Genomic DNA, 11861 nt, shown 5'->3' with positions numbered 1-11861 from the left:
TGTGTGTTCTTAACAACTTTGTTAAAGATAAGTTGGCCGTAAAGGTGTGGATTTGCTTCTGTGTTTCCTGTTCTGTTTCATTGGTGTAGGTTTCTGCTCTAGTGCAAATATCCTGCTGCAGCTTTGTAATATATGTAAAAATCAGGTACTTTAATTTTCCCTGCTTAGTTCTTTTGGCTTAAGATTCTTTTGGCTATTTGAGTCCTTTTGTGGTTCATATATATTTTCGTAGAGTTTTCTCTACTTCTGTAAAAAGAAAATGCCATTGAAATTTTGATACAGATCAGATTAAATCTATAGACCACTTTGGCTTCTATGAACATTTTAACAGTATTACGACTTCTAACCCATAAACAGAGGATTTCTAACCAATTTTTTTTGCATTTTTATAAAACTTGATAAAAAATAGTATTTCAAACTGTACAGTCACCAGAAGTACACAGTTATCAAAAACGCACACACTTCACTTGGCATCTCCAGCACCTTCCACTTTCTGTGCCTGGTCTGTTTTGGCATCTCCGTTTTCTGCAGGGTTATTCCCATCCTTGCCAGCATCCGCTTTTCCCTTTTTCCCTTTGGGCACCTTCTCTCCCTTTTTTGCAGGGGCCTTTTTAGGCTTGGGTTCTGGCTTTGGAGGAGCTGGTTTAGGGGACAACCGTGCGGATCTTCTCTGTGGTTCGTCCTTCACCTTGGCCTTATCTCCTTTAGCATCCCCTTCAGCCTTTCTCTTGGGCATGGTGGTGGCGGCGGCAGCGGGACCCAGGCGCTGGGCGCGGGGATGCAGCGGCGCGCGGGCTTTGGTCGGTCCAGGGGTCGTCCTCGCCTCTTCTTCTTCACACTGCTCCCTAACCAATTATTTTTATCTCCTTTGCTTTCTTTTGCCAAAATTTTGTTATTTTCAGCATACAAATGTTTCACCTCTTTATTTCAGTTAATTTGTATTTTATTCTTTTTGTTACTATAGTAAATAGGATTGTTTTCTTAATTTCCTTTCAAGTAAATCATTGTTACTGTATAGAAACCCAAGTGATATTAGCACAATCATTGTGCATCTTGAAACCTTGCTGAATTTATTAGTTCTAAAAGTTATTTCAAGAGCTCTGTAGTGTATTTCATATATATATATATATATATATATATATATATATACATGAGATATATATATATGAGATCAAGTGATCTGTGAATATGAATAATTTTTGTTTTATAATTTTGGTACTTTAGTTTCTCTTGGTTTATTTCTCTGGCTAGGACTTCCAATACTATGTTGAATATTAGTGGTGAAAATGGATATCCTTGCTTGTTTCCTGTCTTGGAAGAATATCTGGGGCTGGCATTGAGGTACAGAGGGTCAAGCCACTGCCTGTGATGCCAGCATCCAACATAGGTGCCATTTCTAGTCCCCGATGCTCTAGTTCTGATCCAGATCCCTACTAATGTGCCTGAGAAAGCAACAGAGGACTGCCCAAATGCTTGGACCCATGAACCCACCTGGGAGACTGGGAAGAAGCTCTTGATTCCTGGCTTTGGATCAATCCATCTCTGGCCATTGTGACCATTTTGGGATTGAGCCCGAATGGAGTCAGTCTCTCTCTCTCTCTCTCTCTCTCTCTCTCTCTCTCTCTCTCTCTCTCTCCTCCTTCTCGTTGTAACGCTGCCTTTCAAATAAATAAATAAATAAACCATTAAAAAAGAATGAAGAACATCTATCATTAGCTGTGTACTTTTTGTATGTGACTTTTACTTTAATGAAATAATTTTCTTATATTAATATTTTTGTCAGGAATTTTTAAAAATGAAAAGATGTTGAATTGACAAGTGCTTTTTCACATAATTTGAAATAATCATGAGGTTTTGTTCTTTCTGGTAATGCAATGTTACTACACCATGGGTTGTTTAATGTTAAACCTTCCTTGCTTTGCAGACATAAATCCTATGTATACATGGTGAATAATCCTTTTAATGTACAGTTGATTTTCCATTTCTATTATTTTGTTGATCATTTTTACAACTATTTTAACCAGGGATATTGGCCTGTAATTTTATTGTGATACTAATTTTCCAAGTGTTCTGTCTTCTTCAATTACTTGGAAGAGAGTGAGGAGGATTTGTATTTATTCTACATTAAGTATTTGGTAGACTTCTCCACTACAGCCTTCTAGTCCTGGGTTTTTCTTCGTCAAAAGCCTTTCATTTGTCCCTCCCATTTTTGTACCAATAATAATAGATCTGTCCATATTTTGAATTGATTACTAATTAAATATGCTTTTCTACTATAGAGCTGTTAATAATTTCTAATTCTTCACGATTCTGTCTTGGTAGATTGCATGTTTCTAGGAAGTGATTCATTTCTTCTAAGTTACCCAATTTGTTTGTTGATATATAATTGTGCATAGTACTCTCTTAAAATTAATTATATTTCTAAGAGTGGGAATAAGAGAGGCAAGATATGCACAGTTTGGCACATGCTCACTTGGACTTACCCCTAATGGTAGAGCTAGAAATGTGCTAGGGGATTCCAATTCAATCCTATCGAGGTGGCATGCACCAATGCCATCTTACTAGTCAAAGTGATCAGTTTAAGTTCATAATTGATCATAATGATAGGATTAAGTGTCAAATGGATCATATACACAAGACTAGTGTCTGCAAATAGTGACTGATAGAATTAAAAAGGAGAGAATGATCCCACATGGGAAATGGGATACACAGCAGACCCATAGAATGGCAGATGTCCTAAATAGCACTCTGGCCTCAGAATTAGCCCTTAAGGCATTCGATTTGGCTAAAAAGCCCTTAAGAGCTTCTCAGGCATGGAAAACTAAGACACTGTGGGAAAAGAATGACCTAAATGAAAGATCTCATCAAAGAAGCATGTACCTTTCTCTGAAGGGAGGAGAGAACTTCCGCTTTGTCTATGGTCTTTTCTAAATAAGATCGAGTTAGTGAACTCAAGAGGTTTCCATAGCCTTGGCAGCTCATGACAAGAGCCTTGGGTGATTACTGATGTCATAAATAGGCATGTCAATTGTTAAATCAACTATGGGAGTCACTATGTACCTACTCCCCATGTAGGATCTCTCCTTAAAGTGTTGTACTATGCGAATTAATGATAAAACTACTACTCAAACAGTACTTTATACTCTGTGTGGGTGCAAACTGTAGAAATATTTACTTAGTATATACTAAATTGATCTTCTGTATATAAAGATAATTGAAAATGAATCTTGATGGAGATTGGGATGGGAGAGGGAGTAGGAGTTGTGATGGTTGCGGGTGTGAGGGAAGTTATGGGGGAAAGCCACTATAATCGAAAAATTGTACTTTGGAAATTTATATTTATTAAATAAAAGTTTAAAAATCGTTATATTTCTTTGCCTCTATTGTAATGTATTTTATTTCTACTTTAATTATTTGATACATCTTTCAACAATGCATTTTAAACTGGTAACAGCTTAACTTTATTTTTTTAATTAAACATTTATTTAATGAATAAAAATTTCCAAAGTACAGCTTATGGGTTACAATGGCTTCCCCCTTCCAAAATTTCCCTCCCACCCACAACCCTCCCCTTTCCCGCTCCCTCTCCCCTTCAATCACATCATGATTCATTTTCAATTCTCTTTATATACAGAAGATCAGGTTAGTATATATTAGGTAACGATTTCAACAGTTTGCCCCCATATAGTAACACAAAGTGAAAAAAAATACTGTTGGAGTACTAGTTATAGCATTAAATAAGAGTGTACAGTACATTAAAGACAGAGATCTTACATAATATATTTTTTTTAAAAAAAATAATTAATTTTCTACACCATTTCCAATTTAACACCAGTTTTTTCCTTTTTTCTTTTTTTTTAAATTTTTATTTATTTATTTTAACTTTTACTTAATGAATATAAATTTCCAGTGTACAGCTTATGGATTACAATGGCTTCCCCCTCCCATAACTTCCCTCCCACCCGCAACCCTCCCCTCTCCCGCTCCCTCTCCCATTCCATTTGCATCAAGATTCATTTTCAATTCTCTTTAGATACAGAAGATCAATTTAGTAGAAAGATTTCAACAGTTTGCACCCACATAGAAACACAAAGTGAAAAAAAAATAAAGTTTGAGTACTAGTTATAGCATTAAATAAGAGTGTACACTACATTAAAGACAGAGATCTTACATAATATATTTTTTTAAAAATTAATTAATTTTCTATGCCATTTCCAATTTAATACCAGGTTTTTCCTTTTTTCATTTCCAATTATCTTTATATACAGAAGATCGATTCAGTATATAATTAGTAAAGATCTCATCAGTTTGTACCCACGCAGAAACACAAAGTGTAAAAATACTGTTTCAGTACTAGTTATAGCATCACTGCACATTAGACAACACATTAGGGACAGATCCCACATGGGATGTAAGTACACAGTGACTCCTGTTGCTGACTTAACAATTTGACACTCCTGTTCATGGCGTCAGTAATCTCCCTAGGCTCTAGTCATGAGTTGCCAGGGCTATGGAAGCCTTTAGAGTTCGCTGACATTTATCTTATTCCGATAGGGTCATAGTCAAAGTGGAAGTTCTCTCCTCCCTTCAGAGAAAGGTACCTCCTTCTTTGATGGCCCTGTTCTTTCCACTGGGATCTCAGTCACAGAGATCTTTCATTAAGGTCTTCTTCTTTTTTTCTTTTCCATGGTATCTTGGCTTTCCATGCCTACAATACTCTCATGGGCTCTTCAGCCAGATCCAAATGCCTTAAGGGCTGATTGTGAAGCCAGAGTGTTGTTTAGGACATCTGCCATTCTATGAGTCTGCTGTGTATCCCACTTCCCATGTTGGATCTTTCTCTCCCTTTTTGATTCTATCAGTTAGTATTAGCAGACACTTGTCTTGTTTGTGTGATCCCTTTCACTCTTAGACCTATCAGAGCCATCGAATGTGAACTGAAATTGATCACTTGGAGTAGTGAGATGGCATTGGTACATGCCACCTTGATGGGATTGTATTGGAATCCCCTGGCACATTTCTAACTCCATCATTTGCGGCAAGTCTGATTGTGCATGTCCCAAACTGTATATCTTGAGTTCTTCCTTCCCAATTTGTATCACTTTAATTTCTTTTTCTTGCCTAATAGCTCTGGCCAAAACTTCCAGAACTATATTGAATAGCAGTGGTGAGAGTGGGCATCCCTGTCTGGTACCAGATCTCAGCGGAAATGCTTCCAACTTTTCCCCATTCAACAGGATGTTGGCCGTGGGCTTTTCATATATTGCTTTGATTGTATTGAGGAATGTTCCTTCCATACCCAGTTTGCTTAGAGTTTTCATCATGAAAGGGTGTTGTATTTTATCAAATGCTTTCTCTGCGTCTATTGAGAGAATCATATGGTTTTTCTTCTGCAGTCTGTTAATGTAGTGTATTACGTTGATTGTTTTGCGAACGTTGAACCATCCCTGCATACCAGGGATAAATCCCACTTGGTCTGGGTGGATGATCTTTCTGATGTGTTGTTGCATTATATTGGCCAGAATTTTATTGAGTGTTTTTGCATCTATGTTCATCAGGGATATTGGTCTGTAATTCTCTTTCAATGCTGCATCTTTTTCTGGCTTAGGAATTAAGGTGATGCAGGCTTCATAGAAAGAATTTGGGAGGATTCGCTCTTTTTCGATTGTTCTGAATAGTTTGAGAAGAATTGGAGTTAGTTCTTCTCTAAATGTCTGGTAGAACTCAGCAGTGAATCCATCTGGCCGTGGGTTTTTCTTTGTTGGGAAGGCCTTTATTACTGTTTCAATTTCTGTCTCAGTTATGGGTCTGTTTAGGTTTTCTATGTCTTCCTGGCTCAATTTAGGCAGGTTGTATGTGTCCAAGAATCTGTCCATTTCTGATAGATTTCCCTGTTTGCTGGCATACAAGTCCTTGTAGTAATTTTTGATGATTCTTTTTATTTCTGTGGTGTCTGTTGTTACGTTTCCCTTTTCATCTCTGATCCTATTGATTTGGGTCTTTTCTCTTCTTTTTTTAGTTAGTTGGGCCAAAGGGGTGTCAATTTTGTTTATTTTTTCAAAAAACCAGCTCCTCGTTTGGCTGATTTTTTGTAATGTTTTTTTGGATTCAATCCTGTTGATTTCTTCTCTGATTTTAATTATTTCTCTTCTCCTACTGGGTTTGGGTTTGGTTTGCTGCAGATTTTCTAGATCCTTGAGATGACTTGAAAGCTCATCTATTTGGTGCCTCTCCAATTTCTTGATGTAGGCACCTATTGATAAAAACTTTCCTCTTAACACTGCTTTTGTTGTATCCCAGAGGTTTTGGTATGTTGAGCTGTTATCCTCATTTACTTCCAGAAAATTTTTGATTTCTCTTTTAATTTCTTCTATGACCCATTGTTCATTCAGGAGCATGTTGTTCAATCTCCATGTGTTTGCACGTGCTCTAGGGATAACCGAGTTGCTAATTTCCAACTTCATTCCTTTATGGTCTGAGAAGCTGCATGGTATGATCTAATTCTTTTGAATTTGCTGAGACTTGCTTTATGGCCTAGTATGTGGTCAATCCTAGAGAAGGTTCCATGTACTGCTGAGAAGAATGTAAAGTCCTTAGATGTAGGATGGAATGTTCTGTAGATATCTGTTAGATCCATTTGGGCTATGGTGTCATTTAAATCTACTGTCTCCTTGTTGATCTTCTGTCCTGTTGATCTATCTCTGTAGTGGAGTATTGAAGTCCCCCAGTACTATTGTATTGGTGTCTAAGTCTCCCTTTAAGTCCCTTAACACGTGTTTTAAATAAACTGGTGCCCTGTAATTAGGTGCATATACATTGATAATCATTATATCTTCCTGTTGAATGGTTCCCTTAAGCATTATATGGTGCCCCTCTTTGTCTCTCCTTACAGTTTTTGTGGTAAAGTTTATGTTGTCTGATATTAAGATGGCTACGCCCGCTCTTTTTTCATTTCTGTTGGCATGGTATATCTTTTTCCAGCCTTTCACTTTCAGCCTGTATGGATCATTGTTGGAAAGATGAGTTTCTTGTAAGTAGAAAATAGACGGGTTTTATTCCTTAACCCAATCAGCCAATCGGTGTGTTTTAACTGGACAGTTCAGGCTATTAACGTGCAATGTGACTATTGAGAAGGAGTAACTTTGCCCTGCCATTTGCCAAAGATATTTTCTAATATATGGTTTGAGACTCCTGTGATCTTTTGCTGTTAGGTTTCCTTCCTTTATCTTCTTTCATATTGGTGACCGTGTTTCTGTGTTTCTGTATGTAACACATCTTTAAGTATCTTTTGCAGGGCAGGATGAGTGGCGACAAATTCTTTCAATTTCTGTTTGCTGTGAAAGGTCTTTATTTCACCTTCATTCATAAATGAGAGCTTTGCAGGATATAATATTCTGGGCTGGCAGTTTTTCTCTCTTAGTACCTGGGCTATATCTTGCCATTCTCTCCTAGCTTGTAGGGTTTCTGATGAGAAGTCAGCTGTGAGTCTAATTGGAGATCCTCTGAGAGTAATCTGGCGTTTCTCTCTTGCACATTTTAGGATCTTTTCTTTGTGTTTCACTGTGGTGAGTTTGATTACGACGTGTCGCGCTGAGGATCTCTTTTGATCATGTTTATTAGGGGTTCTATGATCTTCCTGTACTAGGATGTCTCTGTCCTTCTCCAAACCTGGGAAATTTTCTGCTAGTATCTCACTAAAAAGTGCTTCTAATCCTTTCTCCCTCTCCATGCCTTCAGGAACTCCTAGAACCCGAATGTTGGGTTTTTTAATAGTATCCTGTAGATTCCTGATAGTATTTTTTAGATTTCTGATTTCTTTTTTTTTCCTTTGATTTGACTGTTTCCTTTCCTGTTCTCTGTCTTCTAATTCCGATATTCTCTCTTCTGCTTCGCCCATTCTGTTTTTAAGGCTCTCTAATGTGTTTGTCATTTGATCTATTGAGTTCTTCATTTCATTATGGTTGCTTGTCACTATCACAGTTTCATGTTCTACTAGTTGTTTCATTTCATTTTGATTCCTCCTTAATATTTCATTTTCACAAGAGAGATTTTCTATCTTGTCCATTAAGGATTTCTGTAGTTCAAGAATTTGTTTTTGAGAACTTCTTAATGTTCTTATCATTTTTTTGAGATCCGCTTCTTGCATTTCCTCTATCTCTTCATCTTCATAATCTTGGATTGGGGTGTCTTATTCATTTGGGGGCATCATAGTGTCTTCCTTGCTCTTGTTACCTCGGCTTCTATGTTTGTTGTTTGGCATGTTGGAGATAATTTATGGTTTTTTGTTTGTTTGTTTTGTTTTTTGTTTTTTGTGTTTTTTTTTTGGCTGTAGTGATTTTTTCTCTTTATACTATGCCTCTAAGTGGGCTGTCTGGTTTGATGGATCCTTAGAGGCTGTGATGGGTGTGGCCAGAGAGCTCTGCTTGATTCTTAAGGTTTAAGGCTGTGCAAAAAGTGACTCACCTTGCTCCTTGCTGGATCTCTCTCTCTCTCTCTCTCTCTCTTTTTTTTGACAGGCAGAGTTGAACAGTGAGAGAGAGGCAGAGAGAAAAGTCTTCCTTCCATTGGTTCACCCCCCAAATCCCCCCAAATGGCTGCTACGGCCGGTGCTGCGCTGATCCAAAGCCAGGAGCCAGGTGCCTCCCTCTGGTCTCCCGTGCTGGTGCACGGCCCAAGCACTGGTGCCATCCTCCACTGCACTCCTGGGCTACAGAAGAGAGCTGGACTGGAAGAGGAGCAACCGGGACAGAACCCGGCGCCCCAACCAGGACTAGAACCCGTGGTGCCAAAGCTGCAGGCAGAGGATTAGCCTAGTGAGCCGCGGTGCTGGCCTCATCAAGTAGTCTCTCACCACTTTCTCTTTCTTTTCCTCCTGAGACTCCAATGATATATATATATATATATATATATATATATGTATGATATATATGATATATAGTATACATATATTTCCATTTGATGGTAAGATTCTTTCCACTTTTTTTCTTCTTACTCTTTGGTCTAGACAATTTCAAATGTCTTGTTTTTTCAAATATTTATTTATTTGAGAGGCAGAGTTACAGAGAGAGGGAGAAACAGAGAGAGAGGTCTTCTATCTGCTGGTTCACTCCCCACATGGCTGTAATGACTGGAGCTGAGCCGAACCAAAGCCAGGAGCCAGGAGCTTCTTCCAAGTCTCCCATGCAAGTACAGGGGTCCAAGGACTTGGGCCATCTCCTACTGCTTTCCCAGGCCACAGCAGAGAGCTGGATCAGAAGAGGAGCAGCCAGCACTAGAAATGGCGCCCATATGGGATGCTGGCGCCACAGGCAGAGGCATAGCCCATTATTCCACAGTGCTGTCCCCCTCGACTCCATTTTAATTCACTGAATATTCTTATAATGACTACTTTGAATACTTTGTCTATTAACTCATTTATCTCAATTTCTTTTGGATCAGTTTTTTTTTTCAATTGAGACTTGGTTCCATATTTCTTTCTTTCTTTTTTTTTTTTTTTGACAGGCAGAGTGGACAGTGAGAGAGAGAGAGAGAGAGAGAGAGAGAGAAAGGTCTTCCTTTGCCGTTGGTTCACCCTCCAATGGCTGCCACAGCTGGCGCGCTACAGCTGGCGCACCGCGCTGATCTGAAGCCAGGAGCCAGGTGCTTCTCCTGGTCTCCCATGCGGTTGCAGGGCCCAAGCACTTGGGCCATCCTCCACTGCACTCCCGGGCCACAGCCGAGAGCTGGCCTGGAAGAGGGGCAACCGGGACAGAATCCAGCACCCCGACTGAGACTAGAACCTGGTGTGCCGGTGCCGCAAGGCAGAGAATTAGCCTGTTGAGCCACAGCGCCGGCCGTTGGTTCCATATTTCTTTGTTTGCCTTGTAGCTTCTGTTTGGTCTTCATCATTTGAGAAATAAAACACCTCTCTCAATCTTTGTGATCTATTTAAACATTTTATTTGTTTATTTATATTTATTTAAAAGGCAGAGTGACAAAGATATAGATAGAAAAACAGACATCTTTCATCTGCTGCCAATTTCTGCAACATCTGGGGCTATGTCAATCCAAAACTAGGAGCCCAGAACTCAATCCAGGTCTCCCACATGAGTTTCAGGAAAACTAACTACGTGAACATTACCAGCTGCCCTCGAAAATGTGCATTAGCACGAGGCTGAATTGGAAGCAGAGCCAGGACCCTAACTCCGGTATTCTCGTATGGGATGAGGGTATCAAAAGTAACATTCTAACTGCTATGCCACAACACTTACCCTACGGGGGTCTGGTTTTCTAGAAAGATTTCTTTTACCATTCAGTCTGCCTAGAAACTGTGGAGACTTTTAAAGTCTTTTCTGTGAATGTGTCCTATCTATGCTTGTGTGTATGATCTAAATGAAGAAGTTTTCTGTTCTCTATTTAGATGCTCCACTTGGAATCTTTATGTAGTACTGCAGCATGTAGAGATGTAGGAAGTTGCAGTCCTAGGGCTCCTACTTGTCTCCCAATTGTGCTTTAGGTGCTTGGTCAGTTCATGTTGGTCAAGGAATGTTGTCACCTTTTTTCTCAGCATAGCTCCAAACTGGAACCCCATTCTGGTTAGTGCTTAGATTCATTCAAGACAGAAATCAGTCCCTGGCCAACAATCTGAAAAGTCAGAGCTGTAAATATATGTCCAATTTCTCTTCTCTTCCTGAGGGATTAAGTCAGGAATTTAATGTTTTGTGATTGCACCATGTTCTTTCAGGTACATTGGCTCTGGCAAGTGAATGCCACAAATGTCCCTACCATGTTTCAGTGGAGTTGGCTTTGCATCCATCTGAGTTGGAGGAAAATCTTAACAAGGTTTTTTTTTTTTTCATTCATCAAGTATTGCTAAGTTAATGTCTCCATGGGGAAAGGAGACATGAAAATTATCTGAAATTCAAATTTGAATCTCCATAATTAAAGTTTTATTGAAACAATTCATGCCAATTCATTTATATATTACCATAGCTGCTTTTCTGCTACAATTGCAGAATTGAGCAATTACAACAGAGAAATTATACTAGCATTAAGCAAACACCATAAAACCGGAAATATTATCTAAGTGGTCTACATTTTCCTGATGACCCAGATATGGCTAACAAATTTACCCAGGATGAATTCAATGAGAAATGGCCCACAATGTGTTCTAGTAATGAAGCAATATACTAGCTAACATTTTAGCAGTTACTATGGGCCAGATACTATAAAAATACTATATATAGTTATTACATAAATATTACAATAATCCTAAGAAACTGGTACATTATTATCCCTAAGTCACAAATGGATACTCTGGATTTCATAGAGGACATTTAATCATGAAAATAATGCTGGGAAATTTACTGACTTCTCAGTTCTTTTGATTCCTAGTTTTTTTTTTTTCCTTTCTCTTACTCCAGGACCCTTCTAGACCCCAAATCCTGTTATCCTAAGACTACAACCAAGTATGTATTTACTCATATTGATAAGTGATGATTATGGTTGTCATTTTTGGAAGTCCTAATCCCTGATCCCTATAAATATTAATTTATTTGGAAAATGGGACTTTGTAGAAGTAATCAAGTTACAGTGAAACCATATTCAATCAGTACGGGTGTTAATGCAGTATGACTCATGTCCTTATGAGGGAAGAAACACAGGGGAAAAATGCCCTGTGAGGATAAGACAGCATCTAACCAGTTGATCATGTCACAGAGGCACAGATTAGAATGATGCAACTACAAGCCAATGAACACTAAGCATTGATGACTGTTACTAGAAGTTAAAATGAGGTAAGGAAGGATTCTACCCAGTCTCAGAGGAATTATGTTCCTATAGACAGCTTGATTTCAGACTTCTAGTACACATAACTGTGAGGG

The 11861-nt window shown here is 38.6% G+C and overlaps 1 protein-coding gene across 1 annotated transcript; it reads right to left on the bottom strand.

Annotated features, from left to right (window-relative positions):
* Nucleotides 1-385: 385 nt before the first annotated feature.
* Nucleotides 386-766, bottom strand: LOC133753177 (non-histone chromosomal protein HMG-17). Its single transcript, XM_062183588.1, has one exon. It carries the CDS (start codon nt 734-736, stop codon nt 464-466), a length of 273 nt encoding a protein of 90 aa, XP_062039572.1. The 5' UTR covers nt 737-766; the 3' UTR covers nt 386-463.
* Nucleotides 767-11861: the final 11095 nt, after the last annotated feature.

Source organism: Lepus europaeus, chromosome X, assembly GCF_033115175.1.
Source record: "Lepus europaeus isolate LE1 chromosome X, mLepTim1.pri, whole genome shotgun sequence".
In the NCBI taxonomy this organism is placed as follows: domain Eukaryota; kingdom Metazoa; phylum Chordata; class Mammalia; order Lagomorpha; family Leporidae; genus Lepus; species Lepus europaeus.
The sequence above is the reverse complement of the archived record's forward strand: the minus strand, read 5'-3'. Positions and strand labels throughout refer to the sequence as shown.